Below are 23721 nucleotides of genomic sequence, written 5' to 3'. Positions count from 1 at the left end.
TATGAGAAGCTGTGCTTCACCACATTAACAATTCTTTCGCACTTTAAATTTCACAATTCACTTTGTTTTTACAATGCTGTAGCTGTGGTGGTATTAACAGCTTGTTTTTAAACAGTTACAGAACAAGAATAACATTCGGAGCATTTTAGCTGGAGGTATCTGTTAGTAAAGAACTCAGTTTTCTGTGCATGGAAACACTTGTCGAATATAGTATTAGTGATTAAGTGTGTGATTTTAATAGTAAAAGAAACTGTGGTTTAATTGTCACATTCTAGTTAATACTACCTAGTTTGGATGAGGTGTTTTTTCTCTAAAGACACACAAATTACTGGTAAAATTTAATTTTCTAGTACGACTGTAAAATATTCACTGTAACTGGAAATTTCCATTTTTTTTATTTCTTCCAGTGTCATTAATGACAACATGAAGTTCCACTACTTTAGTGCCAAAGTGTTACGAATTTCTGTACCAGTCTAGGCTCACTCCAAAAACTGTTCCACCACAAACACAAGCTACCATTGTATTCCAAATCAAAATCACGTGCAAACTTATTTTGGTGCATTGATATTCTTATGTAAAAAAAGAAAATTATAAAAAGCTACAGTAGTGTGAACACTACTCTACAATTTAAAAATATGCATTCAGATTCAAGCTCAGCCAATGCCAATCAGTAAAACTGCCCTCTATTTGATATGTCTCAACTTTTACTGATTTGAGAACTTCAAAAGATAAACATTTTGACAGTGTTTCCCGAAGACAGCATTATGGTTCTTATTTCAATTTTTCATTGATTTTGTTACTGATATATTCATGCAAAATTTTGTGTAAATACACTGATTCTCATGCTTCATTTTAAAAAGTTTTGTTACTCACCCATACAACCTACTGTCCCGAAGACTTCCCCTTTTGTTGTCATGGTAAGAAGAGAGAACCAAATTAAAAGAAGGGTCATACAGACCTTGCTTGATGGATAGAAAGTAATCTATCGCACACATTCTTAATTAAATCAGTAACAACAAATTCCAGTGGCTGCACTATGCATCCTCCACGATACAACTATATATATTTTAAACTTTCAAGCAATGTAAATAAAATTTATTCATACACAGAACATTACAAATTAAAATAAAGATTGCTCATTGATAGCTGCCGAAAGTGTATTCCTTCATACTGTCCAAGACAAAAAGGTTAGCATATTTCAGTTACAAATATCAGTAAATTTAGATTAGCAACCCTAGTATGTGAAGTTTCTGCAAGGAAGCCATTGATAGGGTAAAATATTCTAAAGAATGTAGAAGTCAGTTCATCAAAGGCAAAAATGTGTGTTAATTATTTTCAACCAAAATGATACCAATCAGCAAACTATGGATGATTTTGTTAACCCACATTTTCAAAATTTAGATTTTCCCCTCTAAGAGAGAAGACAGAAATAGTACTGAGAAGGGTTAGTAATATCTAATACTCTTTGAAGTAACATTCTGAACAGAAGCTGGATGGAACCTTTATGAAATGAAGATCTTGTTCACCTGCACTGAAAATTTTTATTAATGCCACCAACGTATTACGTTTGAGTTATTTATTTGTATTTCTTCTTGTCTGATGGTTCTTTTCTAAACTATAAGAAAATAATCCTTCTTAATCTTGCAACAGCTCACCGGATGAAAAAAACAAAACATGTAATTTCAATCAAGGAGTAGTTTTGTAACAAAGATTTGACAAAAGAATAGAATCTCCAGATGCTACTCGCCGTAAATATTACATATTAAGTGGCAGACAGGCACAACAAAAATGTTGCGCCTATCTGTAGTTCAACGTGTCATCTTTATGGAGAGTGGCAATCTATTTTTTCCTTATATTAAAATTTGACCAAATGATTCATAGCCCAACCAGGAATATGATGAACATCCATCAATGGTGTATTTAAATTATTTAATTATTTATTATGTATGCTAGTTAAAGTTTTTAAATTTGACAGTATGACAAGTTTGCATTTTTACTACATAAAATCTTCCTCCCTGTAACAAAATCCTGTAATTCTGACTCTGTCTGACTTTCTCACCTCTGGCATTTGGAGGGCACAAAAACTCTGGCAGACATGTACATTTACTCAGCCTGGTGGTAACTAACTATTTGAGAGCAACATAAATCTGATTTCTTTCTTCTTCTCTCTCTTTTATCTAAAAATTACTCTTGGTAGCTTTCCAAGCACAAAGTTTCATAACTGAAAATAAGGATAGGATTTAAGATCCTGTTGATAACACGGTTGTTAGATATAGAGTACATGTTAGCAATGAACAACAATGGGGAAAGGAATTAGGTATATCCTTCCAATAATAATAATAATAATAATAATAATAATAATAATAATAACATTAATAATAATAACCTGGCATTTGCTTTAAGCAATTAGGGAAAACATGGAAAACCTATTTCTGGATTCTCAGACAGGGATTTAAACTCTGGTTATCCCAAGTGCAAATCCAGTGTCTTACCACTGTACCATCTTTCTTGGTTTGGATCTCTATACTTCACATAAAAATCACAATTCGTCGCTGACCTAAGGAGCTGACACTAAATCCAAACTACAAAAGAGTTGTAAAATATGGAAGCAACTGTAGAGAAGCATATTTCTTACCATGCACTGTATTCCAGTCCTTTATGGCTATAGAAGGGACCACTCAGTTCCCAAACATGCTGCCAGCCACATATTTCATGCTTTCAGTAGCTCCTCTACAATCAGGAACATATGGCATTTTCCTTATCGGTTCCAGTTCATCAAACATCCAGTGGCAAGAACCAATTCTGATTCAGTTGTGACACAGTTAAAAATCTTGTCAGTCTTGCTGAAAACTACTATTCATCCTTCCATCTCTTCCCTTCTCCTCCTCAGTTTTCTAATTTTTATTCCACTTACAGCTGCACTAATGTTTCACGTCCAATTCACATATACAATGTCAACTGCTCCCCTAATACATCTCTTAGTGCCACCTCCCGTCCACTGTCATTTCGAATAGCATTTGTGCCTTTACTTAGTGATTTCTGAACGAACCAATATTCATTTTCAGTGACTGATGCAAGGTCATATCTTTCCCTCTCCTTCCCTCTATCCTGATGAAGCGACCTTGGGTTGTGAAAGCTCGAAATTTGTGTGTGTGTGTGTGTGTGTGAGAGAGATTGTTTCTATCAATGTACCAACGCTTTCGTTTGGTAAGTTACAGAATCTTTATGTGACTTACCCAACGAAAGCGCAGGCAGGTCGATAGACACACAGACAAACACAAACATACACACAAAATTCAAGCTTTCACAACCCACGGTTGCTTCGTCAGGAAAGAGGGAAGGAGAGGGAAAGATGAAAAGATGTGGGTTTTAAGGGAGAGGGTAAGGAGTCATTCCAATCCCGGGAGCGGAAAGACTTACCTTAGGGGGAAAAAAGGACAGGTATACATTCGCACGCACACCCATATCCAACCGCTGATATCCAACATAATGTGCGGTTGGATATATGTGTGTGTGTGTGTGTGTGTGTGTGTGTGTGTGTGTGTGCGCGCGCGCGCGCTAGCGATTGTATACCTGTCCTTTTTCCCCCCCTAAGGTAAGTCTTTCTGCTCCCGGGATTGGAAGGACTCCTTACCCTCTCCCTTAAAACCCACATCCTTTCGTCTTTCCCTCTCCTTCCCTCTTTCCTGATGAAGCAATCGTTGGTTGCGAAAGCTTGAATTTTGTGTGTATGTTTGTGTGTCTATCGACCTGCCAGTGCTTTCGTTTGGTCAGTCACATCATCTTTGTTTTTAGATATATTTTTCCCATGTGGAATATATATATATATATATATATATATATATATATATATATATATATATATATATATTTTCCACATGGGAAAAATATATCTATGAACAAAGATGATGTGACTTACCAAACGAAAGCGCTGGCAAGTCAATAGACACACAAACATACACACAAAATTCAAACTTTCGCAACCAACAGTTGCTTCACCAGGAAAGAGGGAATGAGAGGGAAAGACAAAAGGATGTGGGTTTTAAGGGAGAGGGTAAGGAGTCATTCCAATCCCGGGAGTGGATAGGGGGAAAAAGGACAGGTATACACTCGCACACACACCCATATCCAACCGCACACCTTTGATGTGTAGGTGAAGGATTAGGTGGGTGAGGGCAATGGATTGCTCAGTTTGGAATTGGTATAGGGACTGATGGAAAGAAGGGTTGCAGCCAGAGATGGGAACTTTAAGTGTGAGGCCTTTGGGGGTAATGCCAAATGTCAGACAAGCCTGAGGAAATAAAATATGGGAGCATAACCTGGCTAGGGCGAAGGCAGGTTTGTGGAGGGAATGTAAATAAAACTTAATAGGGTCGTTGTGGCGGTGTTTTGAGGGTGACATGATATTAGAAGTTGGAAAGTGTAACATGAGGCTGAAATGAAAATTAAAATTAAAATATATGGGGAGAGATAAAGGTGAACTAGAAAGCAACTGGAGATCTGGTGTGAAAAAAGGCAAAAAAGTGTTGGTTAAAGCTGGACTATGTTGATCCTGTGGTGAACTTGGGTTGGTAGACAACAATGTGCACAAAGGTTAGGTGGTTGTGTTGCCGCCAAAACACGTTAAAGGGTGGAGAAATTCAGCACAATTTCGAAAAAACTGCTTGTAAATGTATTAAAAGGAGTGGTTTTGTGGTGGCAGATTATGAAAATGAGGCTACAAATTGTCTGACGAAGAAATAATGACGTTAAAACATGTGGGAAGCGGCTAAAAATGATCGGTGATGTGGGAAAAATGGAAATGGAAATAAAGCGAAAGTTATTAGAACCAGCCGAAATGGTTGTTTAATAGGTGAAAGGAACTGTTTGTGAACTAGAAACGGTGGATTTTATAGCAGCGGTAGTGTTGAAAGCGGAATTTTATTTATTTATTTATTTATTTTTTGTGGTTTGGAAGTGGGTTACATATTATTGGGTGTATATAGGCGGGATAAAATTGTATAGTAGATTATGGTGAAAAGGAGAAGGTGAATACAAAGTGAAACTAGTGGCAAAAACAGAGAGTTTCGGCCAAAACTCTTTGCCTTTACAAATGTCTGCTTGTGTCTGTGTATGTGCGGTTGGATATGGGTGTGTGTGTGTGTGCGCGAGTGTATACCTGTCCTTTTTTCCCCCCCTATGGTAAGTCTTTCCACTCCTGGGATTGGAATGACTCCTTACCCTCTCCCTTAAAACCCACATCCTTTCGTCTTTCCCTCTCCTTCCCTCTTTCCTGATGAAGCAACTGTTGGTTGCGAAAGCTTGAATTTTGGGTGTATGTTTGTGTGTCTATCGACCTGCCAGCACTTTCTCGTTTGGTAAATCACATCATCTTTGTTTTTGTGTGTGTGTGTGTGTGTGTGTGTGTGTGTGTGTGTGTGTGTGTGTGACGAGAGAGAGAGAGAGAGAGAGAGAGAGATTTGTTCTATTCATTAACATTTTCACCATTTTCTACACACATTTATCTATTATAACATCAAAACACCTTTTTTCCCCATTTAAAAAATGATTCAAGATACAGAGGGATGTCAAAATTTCAACATAATTCCTAGATTATGCACATTTGACACTACCACCTCTCGCTTTCCTTCATGTTCATAGGATTCTAAAAGTATGAGGTTAATTGAGGAAGTAATGAGCTACTGCACACTCCTGCTGTGCATACTGATATGAGACTTCTATCCAAGGTATAATGGTTTCTTCAGTATCTCGTCCAGTACTGTTTGCATGTCAGTCAAAACAAGTTGTTACTGTTTATTCAGAGACTGCTTCTAATGAACTGCATGATACAAATTCCTGCCAAGTATAAAGTCAGAGGTGATATTATATTTCTCGAAGCCCAGAGGTTGAAACATAGAGGAATTTAACATTTACTGAGTGAAATGTACAATTATATAATACTGAATGTAAAAAAAAGTGAGATTCAACAGTGGTGACTAAATATGCACGACAAAACTTGATCCAAGTGTCTGCCAATCATCATGAACCAAGTGAAGAACAAAGTTGTGCAACACAGATAATAGTCTTCAATGAGTTAGAAACTCTTCTTCATCATTTCTTGTTCTTTGGTTAGTGAAACTGGCGTTTATCAAAATGTGGGTGCATTCCCTGGCAGCTCTGTGACCAACACAGGTTCCCAGACAACTGAGTGATCAGAACAAAACAGAGAGAACAGCAACATAAGTCATATTTTAGATGCAGTATTATCAGGTGGAAATGCTTTTCTTTACTAAACTGTTACTGGTATTGAAACATGACCAACCGGTGCCTGATCTCTGGCATGCCCCGAGTGAAATCACTGTTCATGTAAAAATCGGCCAACCCCACTATGTGAATGTTGACATTTGTGGCAACAGTGCTTTCGGGCTGTAAGGGTGAATTTTATGCTAGAAAGTACTATGATCAATTTCCCATTGTAGGTTGATATTATAATGCCCTAACAAAACTATGCTGAACAATCTGAAATCTTGTTGTTGTTGTGGTCTTCAGTCCTGAGACTGGTTTGATGCAGCTCTCCATGCTAATCTATCCTGTGCAAGCTCCATCTCCCAGTACCTACTGCAACCTACATCCATCTGAATCTGCTTAGTGTATTCATCTCTTGGTCTCCCTCTACGATTTTTACCCTCCACACTGCCCTCCAATGCTAAATTTGTGATCCCTTGATGTCTCAGGACATGTCCTACCAACCGGTCCCTTCTTCTAGTCAAGTTGTGCCACAAACTCCTCTTCTCCCCAATCCTATTCAATACCTCCTCATTAGTTACGTGATCTACCCACCTAATCTTCAACATTCTTCTGTAGCACCACATTTCGAAAGCTTCTATTCTCTTCTTGTCCAAACTATTTATCATCCATGTTTCACTTCCATACATGGCTACACTCCATACACATACTTTCAGAAACGACTTCCTGACATTTAAATCTATACTCGACGTTAACAAATTTCTCTTCTTCAGAAACGCTTTCCTTCCCATTGCCAGTCTACATTTTATATCCTCTCTACATCGACCATCATCAGTTATTTTGCTACCCAAATACCAAAACTCCTTTACTACTTTAAGTGTCTCATTTCCTAATCTAATTCCCTCAGCATCACCCGACTTAATTCGACTACATTCCATTATCCTCATTTTGATTTTGTTGATGTTCATCTTATATCCTCCTTTCAAGACACTGTCCATTCCGTTCAACTGTTCTTCCAAGTCCTTTGCTGTCTCTGACAGAATAACAATGTCATCGGCGAACCTCAAAGTTTTTATTTCTTCTCCAGGGATTTTAATACCTACTCCAAATTTTTCTTTTGTTTCCTTTACTGCTTGCTCAATATACACATTGAATTACATCGGGGAGAGGCTACAACCCTGTCTTACTCCCTTCCCAACCACTGCTTCCTATTCATGTCCCTCGACTCTTATAACTGCCATCTGCTTTCTGTACAAATTGTAAATAGCCTTTCGCTCCCTGTATTTTAGCCCTGCCACCTTCAGAATTTGAAAGAGAGTATTCCAGTCAACATTGTCAAAAGCTTTCTCTAAGTCTACAAATGCTAGAAACGTAGGTTTGACTTTCCTTAATCTTCCTTCTAAGATAAGTCGTAAGGTCAGTATTGCCTCACGTGTTCCAACATTTCTACGGACTCCGAACTGGTCTTGCTCGAGGTCGGCTTCTACCAGTTTTTCCATTTGTCTGTAAATAATTCACGTTAGTATTTTGCAGCTGTGACTTATTAAACTGATAGTTCGGTAATTTCCACATCTGTCAACGCCTGTTTTCTTTGGGTTTGGAATTATTATATTCTTCTTGAAGTCTGAGGGTATTTCGCCTGTCTCGTACATCTTGCTCACCAGGTGGTAGAGTTTTGTCAGGAAATCTTAGGCGCAAGATTCTTTATTGCAGTAGTGTGATTCTTCCTGACAATGCCCACCCTTGCACTGCTTCTGTAAGTAGAGTTTTGCTGGATCAGTTCTGATCAGAAATATTTGATTACCCAACACACAATTTGGACTTCGCTCATAGTGATTTTCAAGTTTTTATGGAGCTCAATGAGTTCATGGGGGAAAAAGTTCTGGGAGTGATGTCAAGATGCAGCATGCAGCGAACAACTAGGTAATGGACTGATAGCAGATTCTAAATCTCATAGACAGATATGGCAAACACTTAAATAATGGTGAGGAAATAAAGTAAGCTTGAGGCTTAGAACTGACAATATAATCAGACATTAGTTCCTGAATTGCCCTCACAAATGAGTCCTGATCTGCCAGTTTATTATGTAACCAGCTCTGATCCAAAGACAATCATCATGGTTTAATGGTTATTGCACTAGATATTGATGTGGATTCCCAGACCCGATTCTTGGTGATGATCAAAAATTTTCTCAAGTGGGAAGGTCAAAAAGGGGTCTACACAATCTTTGAAGGTAAATGAAAGCTGTTTCAATAAATAAGCATCAGCACTGAAATTCAACTCATAGAAGTGCAATTAAACCAGGATTTTCAGTGAGCTCTTTGCCTTAAGGCATTTATTTCTCTATTAGTGCTAGATCACAGGCATCCACATGTACCTTTTCAATACTTTTTCTTCATTACCTCATCACCACCCATATTCCCATGTATTGTGGTAAAACTGTTCCTGCTTCTACATCTATATTTTGGGAGCCACCTTATGATGTGTGGTGGTGGGTACTTTTAGTACAACTGTAACTCCCCCTCCCCATTTCCCTGTCCCTTTCACAAATGGTCCATGGGATGAACAACTGGCCCTAAGTCCCAAGACGAGCTCTTTTGTGTGTCGATTTTCTTGTCACGATCATTTCATTTCACAAGCTGTATGTGGGATGAAGTGATATGTTGGCCAAATCTTTTTTGGAATGTATGTGTTGTAATTTTAACAACAAACCACCTGCATTCTCTTTTAGCACCTGAAGAAATGAAAGACTAAATTGTTTAAATACTAACTTGTGCATCTACACAGCACAATAATGAGCAATGGATAAGCAGACCACTCTATCTCATTCTCTGTATCTTGTATATTATTTGTTCTGTGCTTAATGAAAATCATATTGTGTGTTAAGCACCACATCACTGTTGGAGAGTATATAACTCAGGTGGCTAAGAACTTAATTTGAACACAAGGCCTGTTATGCATTAAAAAATATACATCCTCATCCTACAACTTGTCTTCAAGGGATTATGTTTGAATATTAAATGATAAAATATAACAACACAAATATGCCACAGGCAATTAATTTCTGTTATACGCATGAAGAGAGAAACCACTTCATAAGAACAGTACACATTTAAAATGAACTGACAACGAAATTCAAAGTACTCTTACTTTAATCAGACTTTAACAATGTTTATGAGAGAATAGTGGTAATGGTGGGGCTGTTATATGAATTTCTCAAATTTTGATTTTGTTTGACTTTTGTAACTACCAGTATTCTGGAATGTAATTCACTTTTTTAATTCTGTTTGTGACATTTATTCAGTGTCATTTCACCATGATCTGAAGTCAATATCCTGCTTCTCAGAGCGGAATGATCCATATAGCTTTATTTGTCACACAGCTACATTTAATAAGCTATTACCATAATGATAATGTCATTTTCAGTGCTTTCTGCAGAATAATTTTTTAGGTTCTTTGACTGCTAGGAATACTTACCATAGTCTCGTAGTAATGCCCTGGGTCTCAAAATCTATCCCCATCATTACTAAGATTTTTAATAAAAATTGTCAGCTATAGCAGCTGAAGACATCATCTGCCAATAACTTTGTCAAAAGAGGGAAACAGTGGAAAGAGAGATCCAGGGCACCCTTTCCTGATCATCAGGGGGGGGGGGGGGGGGCTCAGTTGCTGCCAATGAGGAAGTGACTAGGAGAAAGATATTGAAAACCAATGAAAGGGTAGCATTCTACAAGTCCAAGTGTGGAATGACAGAAGTGTGAATCTGTTGTAGAAACTACAAATCTGGAAAGGGACACGCAAAGGCTGAAACTAGGGTTGTGGAGATCAATGAGTTGAAATGAACACAAGAAGGAGGTATCTGGCCAGACAAATGTAAGGAAATATCAACAGACTCAGACAATGATATAACAGTAATATGACTTGTTATGAACAGAAAAGTTAGGGACAACACACACACACACACACACACACACACACACACACACACACACACACACACACACACACACACACCAATACCTACCGTTCAGGTACACATGACAACATCACAACCAGGTAACTAGAGCCAGAGAATACACAGTATAAGGAAACTTAACAGACAAGTTATTATGAAAAGAGAGATTTAAGTCCAATAATGATAGGGAATTTTTGAGTTCTGTAGTAGGGGAAGTGACTGAACACAGAGTTACAGGAGAAAGTAGGAATGCTAGCTCAGCAATAGTAATGTGAAAGAGAAAGAGACAATGAGTTTTGCACTAAATTTCAACAGACACACTGCACGGAAGTTTCAATGGGAGGATGTATACTTGGAAAATACCAACATACAGCAAGATACTAGCTAGATACATCATACTGAGACTCTTGAGATTCTAAAATCATATACTGCATTGCAAGGTATATCCATGAGCCGATATAGCCTCAGAATAACAATTTAGTGATGACAACGAGAAGCCTGAAGTTTAAGAGAGTCGAGCGCGTGTGAGTGTGTGCATGCGAATATCTCGGAGGATGTAGATACTGCAATAATGGATATGACGGTAAGCAATTCAGCTGATGTAAAATGGGTATCCCTAACCAGGGCAGTCACAGTAGTTTGACAGAGAAATATAGGAACAAAGAAGGTAATAAAAATAATGTTCAGGAAAAGAAAGTAATATAACCATGTATCACTCTGAAGTTAACTCAGTTTGATGCACAATGAAGCTAAAGCAAAATGGCAGCTAGAAAAATGTGAAAATCGAAAAGAAGGGATAGATTCATGAAATGGAAATGTCAAAATAACTAAGCACTAAAAAGCAAAGAAACAAATACTAAGGATACAAAAGAAAGTCCACTCTTAAATGAAGAGGAGAAAAGGGATAGGTGAAATATTTAAACTGAGGTATCTATTATGATGACAGTGGTGATGATGATGATGATGATGATGATGAGGAGGAGGAGGAGGAGGAGAACTGTCTGTTAATATCCATATGATTTAAAATAGGAACTGTCTGGAGGACACAGGGATACATTTTTAAAACCAGAGTCTGAAAGAGCTTTGGTAGACTTGCAATATCAAAGCAGAAGGTATCAGTAACATTTCTGTGAAATTTCTGAAACCATTTACAGAAGTGGCACCCAAATAATTATTGAAATTAGTGTGTAGAATTTATGAGACTGGAGACACATCATCAACACTTTCTTCCCATTTGCTTCAGTTAGTTCTCCTCAGCCCAACAATCCATCTTCCTCTATGTCGAGTTCCACCTCAAGGATGGCTACATCAGTACCACCATACTCGCCAAACCTACCAAACACCAACAATACCTTCACTTAGACAGCTGCTACTCATTCCTCACAATGAAGTTCTTTCCATACAGCATAGCCACCACAGACATCACATCTGTAGTGATGAACAGTCCCTCTCCAATTGTGCCAAGAGTCTCTCATAGGCCTTCACAGATCAAAATTGTTACCCTTCCCGCCTTGTCCAGAAAGTGATCAGCTAGACCTTGTCTCCCCCATCATTTGCCATCCCCCACATACCAACTGACAAACCACAAAAAAAAGTGCTTCCCTTGCCACTCAGTATCACATACTCTGCTAGGGTTTTGACTGCCACGTGTGTACCATGAAATGAGAAATGTCCACCCCGTCCCTCCCACACTGGTATAAATGAAGATTAATAGATAGTGAGCCGCAGACAGTCACAACAAAAAGACTGCTATACATCTGAGCTTTCGGCCAAAATGCCTTCTGTGTATTTTCTACTTTAGAAGAAGGCCTTTCTGAAAGCTCAAATGTGTAGCAGTCTTTTTGTTGCAACTGTCTGCAGTTCAACAGCTTCTCTATATAGTGGGTAGAAATCTATCCTTCTCGTAATATTATCATTATTCCCATCTTGGATTTTCCATTTTACAAGGTGTACAACTTTGCTTCCACCATTTTTTCCCCAACATTTGAGGCTTTAATGAAACAAATTGGTTGCAGATGTATCATTCAAAGTATTTTCCATCACTGGCCACTACTTTCTCCCATCTTTTGGGCAGTGTATGTATCCCGAAGTTGAAAAAATTGTTCATCTTTTGAAGCGATCGATGAAGCGATCAAATTTGTGACTTCTTCGTGAGATTGGAAGTGTTGGTCAGCCAGGCCATGCGCCATTGATCTAAGCAGGTGATAGGGGGAGCAATGTCTAGAGAATACAGCGGGTGGGGTAGGACATCCAATTTTAATGTTTCCAAGTACCTTTTGACCTATTTTGCAATGTGGGGTCGAGCATTGTCATGCTGCAAAATCACTTTATCGTGCCTCTTGCTGTATTGAGGCCATTTGTCTTTTAATGCTCTGTTCAAACATTTTAATTGCATTCGATAAAGAACACTGTGATAGTTTCACTTGGTTTTAACACCTCATAGAACACAATGCCAAGTTCATCCCACCAAATGCAGAGCATGATCTTAGAGCTGTGAATATTCAGTTTGGCCGTTCAATGTCTCTTGGTTTCAGCTCACAGGGGATCCAAGTTCCTTCTTTCTGAATCATGCCCATAGCCTCGAGACATTTTGAAATGGCTTGCTGTGGCACTCCCACTAATCGTGCCAATTCTTCTTGAGTTTGACGTGAATCTTAATTCAGCAATGTCTCCAATTCTGCATCTTCGAAAATGTTCTCTCTTCCACCACTATGATCATCTACGATGTTAAAATCACTGTTCTTGAAGCATTGAAACTACTCATGACACGTTCTTTCACTAATAACGTCTTTACCATACATACTTGAGAGCATTTGATGAGACTCAGCCACTATTTTCTTCATATTGAAACAAAACAGTAACACCTCCCGCAAATGACGAGAATTAGGCTCGTAAACTGACATTTTCAATTGAGAACAACTTTACGATGGAGGCACAAATCGACTAATGTTTGAATGAGGTTATTTTGACTGAGGTCCAAGCTAACTGCTTGACATCTGCAATCTGTTTCTTTTGACCGTTACTTACCATTTTCATCATCTATCGGCAAACGGTGGAAGCAAAGTTGTACACCTTGTAAGATACATTTATATTTCTTCTTTCTCTCTTCTCCCATCTGTTCTTGAGGATCTCAGTCATTATGTTCAACTGGTTTCTTGCTACTTCTTTGCCAGCTCAGTTTCTTTTCTCTCTCCCTAATCTGTGTCATTTTCATTTTGTTATTTTTTTATAGACCATTTTATTCTCTCTTTTCACTTCCCACTGGCTTTCCCAACTCTCTAAATGTGGCTCATCCAAAACTCTTAAGTTCCCATACAATTAAAAATCTTGCATCACACAAAACAGTAATATGGTAATATTCAAGTGCATATCTTCCGCTACATTTCTATGTAATAGTATTTATTGATGAGACACCTGTAATACTGTGAAACCCTTTTATTTCTGCACCTCATCATAGGAATTTGTTACCTTTAATATCACAAAAAGGCTGGACTGCTACTTATAATACAGAGGAGACACTGAGTCACAGAAAGGCCCAATGAAAGAACTGCTGTACTTTAGCGTTTAGCCGGAAGGTATTCTAAATTAGAAATCACATTCACACACGCACACACACGCAATAGACCACTGTCTCTTGCCACTGAGGCCAGACTACAGACTGTAAGAACACCTAATGGGAGAAGCAATCTGGCTTAGCTGGTGTGGGTAAGAAGAAGGCTGGGGTGGGGAGGGGGAGGGATAACCTCATAAGACCTTTCGGCCGAAAGCTGAAATGTAAATCAGTATTTTTGTTGTGCCTCTTTGCAGCTCAACATCTCCTCCACATGGTGAGTAATAATATATCCTTTTTATAATATTGTCATTATTCCATCCTGGACTTAACATTGTTTAAATCTGTTACCTTCGATAGATAAGAAAGTGCCCGAGATCAGATGTCCATAAAAGAATGGAGTAAAAGGGGCACTTGCCTCCCCATTCCCCCGGGAATCTGGAATACAGAGGTTTTATTCATTACAGAACTGTCATACGCTTCTAAATGCAATTTCCCATGGGTCCACTAAACCTCTCATTTAAACAATTGTAGCATTATGTGGCTGATCACTGTGAGATTGTTATGGCATTAGCAACTGCTATATCATTTACACAAAAAATTGCAATTTTACACACTTGCCGCCCATTCCCATCGCCTTGGATAAATTTCTGTGGGCACCTATGCCTGAGATCACAACAGCAAGAGTACAGCTATTACTGATGAGATTAAGAGCTTTATAAAGACCCAGAAGAAGTTTCTTTAGATTACTGCTGTCATCATAATGGATGAAGTTTTAAAAGCAGTCAAAACAAAGGCCCGAACGCCTAATGATTACCCAAACTATGTCAATGATGTAAAGGTAGGGGGAGAGAAATTTACAGTGAAGTCTGATCAAGGTCTCTAACATGAAGACTTTATGATAATGGATCTCAAAATCAGTGAAACCTATACAGTATGATTTTTTGCTACATGCCACTTCATCAACAGCTCATTAAGAAGTGAAGACAGAGGGATATAATATGAGTATCTTCTAGAATACAGGCAGCATCACTCAATTTTAGGAAAGTACCATTATATCAAGAGCTTAATTCCGTAACACAAAAGCATCCTAATTTTACCATTTAGTAAGTCAGATAGTCTGAGATGAAACATTTCCACAGACTTGTGGGATGAGCCTGTACAAAATATTTTTGTAACTTTTCCAGTACATGGACTGGAGACATGAACAATTACTGGACTAGTACAGTCATCTCTAGTTAATGGAAAAGAAGTTCCCCCACTCTTGGTTACAAAAGATGAAACTGATTAAGTAAGAAATGAAGCCAGCCGGAGTGGCCGAGCGGTTCTAGGCTCTTCAGTCTGGAACCACGAGACCGCTACGGTCGCAGGTTCGAATCCTGCCTCGGGCATGGATGTGTGTGATGTCCTTCGGTTAGTTAGGTTTAAGTAGTTTTAAGTTCTAGGGGACTGATGACCTCAGATGTTAAGTCCCATAGAGCTCAGAGCCATTTGAACCATAAGAAATGAAAACAACTGGCAACAGCTATGATTGGGAAGAAACTCACTGCATATCCTTAAGTAAAATCACTAAAGTGAGATGGTCATACAAAGTAAGTACCTATCCACATGACCCCTCAAGTATACTTTGATGTTCTTATGAAGATGTTCTTATGAATGTTCTTACGAAGAGATCCTGTTCTTATGAATGTTCTTATGTTCTTATGAAGAGATCAACAAGATGGTCTAATGATGGCTGATTGGAGTACAACTTCAACAACCAAAAACAACAGATTCCAGCTGCTTGATGGTTACTGTAGAGCTACAATAGCCAGATTATTGCACCTTTGGAGCTCTTTTCATATGTTTAAGTGAAGTTGAGCAATGTGTGATTGATTGAAGTGGGTGAAGTAATCAGACTGATGAACAAAAGAGGGAAGGGGAAAAGCAGATATCTTTATTAACCATCTGTCACCAGAAATAAGTGTTCCAGTGAAATAAAATTTTTTTATTTAACTGCTGTCTTCTAAAAGTTTTATGGTTCTGATTTTCAAAATGTATGACATAGCACATCATGATTCAGTTCCTACTCCCCTGGTCCAATTCTTTACAAGTAACAAAGAGTGATCAGAAAAACCTTCGGTGAAGGTTAATCACCAACAGTTCAAACATACGGCAAATAATGTTTTTCCTTAATGTAGCAAGGTATGGGAAGGAATACCAGATGTACTCATTGTCTATGCCTTGAGGCCTTGTTCAACTTGCTGAAGTGGCTATTCCAGAAGCCACTGAGGGAACAGAGTACGATCAACTGCAGAGTGTGCCCCACACTAGAGCAAATGATGCCTGTCATCTGGGCTTCAAGGTCATACTTGGATCATTCCAATAACTGGCAGAGAAGGTCAAGAAGGTACCTTGCTCAAGAAGTTTCAACAAAGCTCAAAATTTGCAGCATTGTCCCCAGAACTGATCATGACCCCCTGGTTTTGAGTCAGACAGAAGGAGTGAATCAGATTCTGTGACAAGCTAGGCTACAACTTTTTGGGTTTGTGCCATAGGGTTGACAACTGTATGGTCCCCATAAATGAATCAGGGGTGCACTACAAAAATAGGCTAATGGTGAATGGAGATGGTGAACTTGATGCAGCAGACAAGAATCTCAAATCTGCTGAGATAGAAATGAAAACAGCATGCAAAAATGTCTGGGCCAGACTCAGTAAATGTAATCAGGTCCTTCTACTGGCACTGATTAAGGTACCACAGTTGTTCACACACTGGACTCTCATTTGGGAAGAAGACAGTTCAAATCCTTGTCTGGCCCCACAGACTTAGGTTTTCTGTAATTTCTCCAAATTGCTCCTAAGAAATACCAGGACGGTTGCTTTGAAAAGGGCATGGTTGATTTCTTTTTCCAGCTTTTTGTAGTTCAAGCTAGTGTTCCATCCATGGATTAAGGCACTCGGGAGTGGGGAAGGCGGGGGGGGGGGGGGGGGGGCATTGGGGTGGGGAGAGGAAGGTTATTTTGTGTGTTCAAAAAGTGACCCCCCATTAGCAACCAAAAACATTGATTCTGCTGAACTGTTGACTGAATTACGGCTGTCAGTGTTGCCGGTGTGATACGCACAGAGACTGTCTACATGGTTTCTCGTGGCTCATTCAGTGTGACTGGCTTCTGTTGATAAACTTCATTTTTCAAGGTCTCCAATAGGTAGAAGTCAAGAGATGTAAGACTCGGAGACCGTGGTGGGTACCTAAAAACCCCTCTTCAACCTAACCATCGTACAGGCAGATTTTCATCCAAGTAGGGTTTGATGTCTCTGCAGGAGTGAGGTGGAGTGCCATCTTGTTGTAGGGAAAATCTTTCATTTCCAACCACCTCCAGGATGGCATGTAATATCAATGTTCGAAGCATATGTAGGTACACCTCACCAGCTACAGTATCTTCAAAGAAGAATGGGCCAATCAAACAGTGTAATGACAGACCAGTTCACAGATTAACATCCAGTAGATTAACATGTTTGTCCGTGTGAATGTCACATTACTCCATCCTTCAGTCCGGATCATCCTCATTCATGGAATGCACCCTTTCCACTTTGGAGCATTCAGAATTTGCCCGTATGCTTGATTGGCTTACCCCACTTTAATGTGCACCTCTTCTTAGATTTCTGAGGGGATATAGTAAAATGTTGCAACACAGCAGCACTGGAAGCTGAGCTTGTTGATGTTTTGGTTGACCAGACCTTTCCTTGTGCACATCCTGAATGATACGGCCGGCTTCAAATTTATCCCAAATTTGATATATTGTTGTATGGCTTGGTAGCTGATCTCTATACAAATTATGCCATTGTCATTGTACTTCCATCATCTTTCTGCACTTCCAGTACCACTTCAATACAGCCTTGTGTTGCTCAAATGACAATCTTACTTTGTTCACTATTATCTGCTGGAAAATGCACACCAGGATCGTTTGAGAAAACACTGGCCTATGCTATTGCACACAATTGAAATGATATGTCATTTTGTTCCAAAGATATTAACTATCGAAAGTACCATCATATGGGGTAACAAGTAAAATTTGCGACAGGATTGAGGATCTCTGGGTAGGAAGAATGCAGCAAGCTACCTTGGATGGAGAGTCATAGATGGATGTAGAAGTAATTTCAGCTGTGTCCCATGGAAGTGTTTCAGGACCCTTTTTGTTCATGTTGTATCTTAATGACCTTCCAGCTAGTATTAATAATAATAATCTCAGAACTTCTGTGAAACATGCAGTTATCTATAACGAAGTACTGTCTGTAAAAAGGTGGACAAATGTTCAGTTGGATCTTTATCAAATTTCAGAGTAGCGCATACATTGGCAAACTGCTTTAAAATATTCAGAAATTTAAATTTGGGAACTTTATGAAATGAAAAAAAAGTAGTATTCTATGATAACAGTATCAAGAAGTCTCAACTGGAATCGGTCAACTCACAAAAGTACCTAGGTGTAACACTTTGTAGGGGGAAAAGAAACTTGCTTTCTTAAAAAGGAAGCTTGCCACTCACCGTATAGCAGAGATGCTGGGTCACAGAGGACACAATTGGAAAGGCTGTGTCATTGGATGTACTCCGTGGCCTGATACAAGGTGAAGAGCTCGGCTGTAAATACTGAGGAGTGTGCTGGAAGCCAATATCGAAAGACATGGGTGCCAATGACGAAGGCACACCCGGCCCAATAGTCAGTCCAAGAGCCATCGGTGTAGACAAAGGTACTATAGAGAAGTTCCAAGTGAAGGTCGTGAAACTGGAGAGTCGATAGACTGAGCAGTGTACTGTGTTACGTACATTGGTGGATTGTGTATGAACGATATCAGATGCTGCAAACTTGCCCCATGAGCTGAGCCACCAATGCAAAGTCTACAGGAACAACAGCTACAGCGCTCATCAACCACATCAATTGATTACAAGAAAGAATCACAAATAAACCACCAGTGATGAGCAGGAAAAGAAACTTGCTTTCTTAAAAAGGAAGCTTGCCACTCACCGTATAGCAGAGATGCTGGGTCACAGATGGGCACAACAAAAAGACTGTCACAAATAAAGCTTTCGGCCCATATGGCCTTCATCAAAAATACACCCCCCCCCCCCCCCCATATGTGCACATGACTGCAGTCTCAGGCAACTGTAGTCACACTGCGAGCACCAGTACCACTACACTATGGGAGTAGTGACTGGGTGGGGGTCAGGAGGAGGATGGGGCAGAGAGGGGGAGCAATAGTAGGACAGGGGTGGTGGACAGTGCAGTGCTGCTGGGGAGCGTGCAGAGTTGAGGTGGAGAGAGAGTAGGGCAGCTACGTGCAGCCAGGAGGTTAGATGGAGGGCAGGGGGAGAGGGGCGGGGGGGGGGGGGGTAGTAGAAAAGGAGAGAAGTAAAAAGACTGGGTGCAGTGATGGAATGAGGGCTGTATAGTGCTGGAATGGGAACAGGGAGGCAAGATGGGTGCGGACAATGACTAACGGAGGTTGAGGCCAGAAGGGTTACGAGAACATATGATATGTTGCAAGGAAAGTTCCCACCTGCACAGTTCAGAAAAGCTGGTGTTGGTGTGAAGGATTCATATGGCACACACTGTGAAGCAGTTATTGAAATGAAGGATGTCATGTCTGGCAGCATGCTAAGTAACAGGGTGGTCCACTTGTTTCTTGGCTATAGTTCATCGGTAGCCCTTCATGCAGATGGACAGCTTGTTGGTTGTCATGCCCACATAGAATGCAGTTTAGCTCATGCATAGATCACATGACTGGTTTCACAGGTAGCCCTGCCTTTGATGAGATATGTGATGTTTGTGACCAGACTGGAGAAGGTGGTAATGGGAGGATGTGTGGGACAGATCTTGCATATAGGTCTATTACAGGGGTATGAACCATGAGGTAAAGGGTTGGGAGCAGGGGTTGTGTAGGGATGGAAGAGTATATTGTATAGGCTCAGTGGACGGCAGAATACCACAGTGTGGGATGAAGGAAGGATAGTGGACAGTACATTTCTCACTTCAGGGCACGATGAGAGGTAGCTGAAACCTTGGTGGAGAATGTAATTCAGTTGCTCCAGTCCTGGGTGGTACTGAGTTATGAGAGGATTGCTTCTCTGTGGCCAGACTGTGGGATTTTGGGAGGTGGTACGAGACTGGAAAGATAAGGCATGAGAGATTTGTTTTTGTACAAGTTTGGGAGGATAGTTGCAGTCTGTGAAAGCTTATATATATGTATTTTCTTTGATTTCATTGTGACTTAATGCCAATTTTAGTGAGTTTTCACCTTTAGCTACAGTAAACTGCCTCAGATTTCATCGTTTCCACCTTTTGCATTCATTTCTTCCTTCTCGTGATTTTTCCTGTGTATTTGTGTATATTTTAGTGAATTTTTTGGATGTAATTCTGTTATTTATGTACTTCTTGCATTTTTTCTAACACCATGGATCCTTGCTCACTGCATCTAAGTGAGTACAGAAAAGTTTCCTTATCCCCAGCCAGAACCCAGTCCCACATACTGTTGCTGCATTGTTGCTTGGCTCATGGAATCCTCCCAAATGGACTTACTTTCAAATTACCCATCTCCAGCTGCCATCCCTACTTCTGTAATGACCTCCACCAGCTAAGATTCCGCCAATCCTTAGCCCTCAGCAATATAGTCCTGCAAAATGTTATCAACCAAGCCCTTTGCTTGCATCTTCTCTCCATCCACAAAATTTCTACTGCTGGGCAACCCCAAATTCCTGGAACCCATAACATACACTGAAATTCTTGCCCTGCAGGAACTACAGCAAAATGCACAATGCCACCTGAAAAATCTCTCAATCATACTCATTTCCTACTAATGCCTTGGAGTACTGCTGTCCATCACCTCTATAACAACTCCAAACCACCTCCACGTCCCCTCATAGCTGACAAACCCTGTCTAGCAGACCTACTACACTTACCCCACTCTCCAAAACTCACTCCCACCATCCAGAAACTAAACAGACCCAAAACACTGTCATTAACCTTTCCTCCAAGACCCTTAGCCCCATAGAAATATCAGTCCTTTCCAAAGGCCTCACCTTTTGTCCCCATGCCCAAATTCAATCATGTAGGACTTGTTACAGACATTCTCTCCTTCTCCCAGTCCCTACAGTTGAAACATGTTTTCACCACCAACCCTACCAATCAAACCGACCAAAGAAAAATGTCGAACCCTGCCTAACTCAGTTCACTCCTCCATCCAACTGTGATCCACCCCCTCTGCCCCCAAATCATCCCTGTTAACTTTCAAGAATGCCTTAATCTCAAACCTTGCTTCACCATCATTTCCCCTAATCCCTCAACATGCAAACCAACCTTACATCCACAGAAAGAACCTCAGTCCTGACCTTATAATCCTACCTGCAGACAAAGACTCCACCACTGTAGGTTTAAACCACAAGGCTTACCTAGCAGAAGGACTCTGCCAGTTGTCAGATATTTCCACCTACAAACCTCATCACAGTGTCCCCACTCCAGATATCCAGCAGGATCTCCAGTCGCTACTCAAATCCTTAGGCCCATTCCAGAACCTCTCCCTGGAGTCCATCTCTCTGCTCACCCCAACTTCTCCCCACACTCCTATCGTCTACATGCTTCCTGAAGTCTGTAAACCCAACCACCCGGGACACCCCATTGTGGCTGGCTACTGTGCTCCCACAAAGAGAATCTCTGCTCTCATAGACCAACACCTTCAAACTATTACCCAGAACCTACCCTCCGATATAAAAGACAGCAACCATTTCCTCCACTGACTTTTCACAGTTCCTGTCCCCTTACCACATGGTGCCCTGCTCATCACTGTTGAGCCACCTCCCTTTACACTAACACCCCCAATGCCCATGGCCTTACCACTATTGAAAGCTGCCTTTCCCAATGCCTGACCAACTCCAAACCAATAACCTCCTTCCTAGTTGCCATGACCAACTAGATCCTCACTCGAAAATTATTTCCCTTCGAAGGCATTACCTACAAGCAAATCCGAGGTATGGCTATGGGCACCCACATGGCACCATCTTATGCCAACCTATTCATGGGCCATCAAGAGGAATCTGTCTTACACACCCAGAATCCTAAACCCCTTACCTGGTTCAGATTCACTGTCCAGCCACAGAGGAGCACTCTCTTCAGAACTCAATACCACCCAGGACTGGAGCAACTGAATTACATTCTCCGACAGGGTTTTGACTACCTATCGCCGTGTCCTGCCTACTATTCTTCCCACACCTCCCACAGTGGTATTCCGCTGTCCACCGAACCTACACAATATACTCGTCCATCCCTACACAATCCCTGCTCCCCAACCTTTTACCTCATGGTTCATACCCCTGTAATAATCTAGATGCAAGACCTGTCCCACACATCCACCACCACCACCACCACCACCACCACCACCACCACCTACTCCAGTCTGTTAACAGTCATCACCTATACCATCAAAGGCAGGACTACCTGTGAAACCAGTATTTTGATCTACATGCTAAGCTGCAACCACTGTGCTGCATTCTATGTGGGCATGAAAACCAACAAGCTGTCTGTCCGCATGAATGGCCACTGACAAAGTGTGGCCAAGAAACAAGTGGACCACTCTGTTGCCGAGCATGCTGCCGAACATGACATCCTTCATTTCAATGACTGCTTCACAGTCTGTGCTACATGGATCCTTCCCACCAACACCAGCTTTTCTTAACTGAGCAGGTGGTAACTTTCCTTGCAACATATCATATGTTCTCGTTTCCCTGCAATACATCCGACATTCCCGTAACCCTCCTAGCCTTAACCTTCGTTAGTCATTGTCCTCACCCATCCTGCCTCACTGTCCCCATTCCAGCACTATACAGCCCTCATTTCACCATTGTACAAAGTCTTTACTCCTCTCCTTTTCTGCTACCCTCCCCCACCCTCCTCCCCTGCCCACTGTCTGACCTCCCAACTGCACATAGTTGCCCTATTCTCTCTCCACCTCGTCTCTGCGCACTCCCCAGCAGCACCGCGCTGTCCACCACCCCTGCACTATTATTGCTACCCCTCCCCACCCCAGCCTCCTCCTTACCCCCACACCGTCGCCACTCCCGTAGTACAATGGTGCTGCTGCTCACAGTGTGGCTAAGGTTGCCTGAGACTGCACTGTGTGTGTGTGTGTGCGTGTGTGTGTGTGTGTGTGTGTGTGTGTGTGTGTGTGTGTGTGTGTGTGTGTGTGTGTGTCTGTCTTTGACAAAGGACTTACAGCCTGAAAGCTTTATTTTTGACAATCTTTTTGTTGTGACTATCTGCGATTCAGCATCTCCTTTATATGGTGAGTGGCAACTTTCTTTTTTTGTAATACTGTTACATTCCATTCTGGATTTTCCATTTTTGAAATGTGCTTTCTTGCCATTCTTGGCTCCATGTCTGGCAAGATAAGCAGCCTGCTGGAAAGATCCGAAATCAAATTTGTCTTCAGGCCTCTGACAAAAATCTGTCAATTACTGAGACCAGTTAAAGGCACAGCAGGTCTCTGAACACTTGGGGTCTATAAGATGCCCTGCGAGTGTGGCAAGTCTTAGGTCACACACACAGTGCACACTGGGCAACAGTGCATCATCGCTACCCCAAGAAATCTACTTTAGCTGTGCCTGCTTAAAAAACCGTCACTGGATAAAATTCAACAAAATATCTGTTGTTGCTTGCATCAATGGCTTCTGGGGCTGTTTAATTGAAGAAGCCTTTCAAATGACATTCATCAATAATGCCCTTAATAGAAATGGTGACCTGCAGCTCAGTGCAGCATAGGACCTAGTGATCGCCAAGTTAAAGTGGGCACACCAAATGTTGAGTTAATATATGCCCATATATGGCAATATCATAAGCACCAGTGATATCAGAGCCGGCAGTCAGCATATGCAAGGGCATACCAGCAGCCAACCTACACTCATACCACTTGACAACAGCCAAGGAGTGCTTGGCCAAAAGCTCGTGAAAATTTAATCACTTTATGTG

At 40.8% G+C, this 23721-nt stretch overlaps 1 protein-coding gene across 7 annotated transcripts in view; it reads right to left on the bottom strand.

Moving 5' to 3' along the window:
• Positions 1-23721, bottom strand: part of LOC124794748 (glucose transporter type 1) — a 502711-nt gene that overhangs the window by 73085 nt on the left and 405905 nt on the right. For 5 of the 7 annotated variants that reach the window (XM_047258356.1, XM_047258358.1, XM_047258360.1 and 2 more), the window contains one exon: positions 874-903. The exons of the other annotated variants lie outside the window; for them this stretch is intronic. In XM_047258356.1, coding sequence (XP_047114312.1) covers positions 874-903 — 30 coding nt within the window. The remainder of the gene's footprint in view (positions 1-873; positions 904-23721) is intronic. 7 annotated transcript variants of the gene reach the window in all.

This window comes from Schistocerca piceifrons, chromosome 4 (assembly GCF_021461385.2).
Source record: "Schistocerca piceifrons isolate TAMUIC-IGC-003096 chromosome 4, iqSchPice1.1, whole genome shotgun sequence".
Lineage (NCBI taxonomy): Eukaryota > Metazoa > Arthropoda > Insecta > Orthoptera > Acrididae > Schistocerca > Schistocerca piceifrons.
This window is presented reverse-complemented; position numbering and strand designations above follow the sequence as displayed.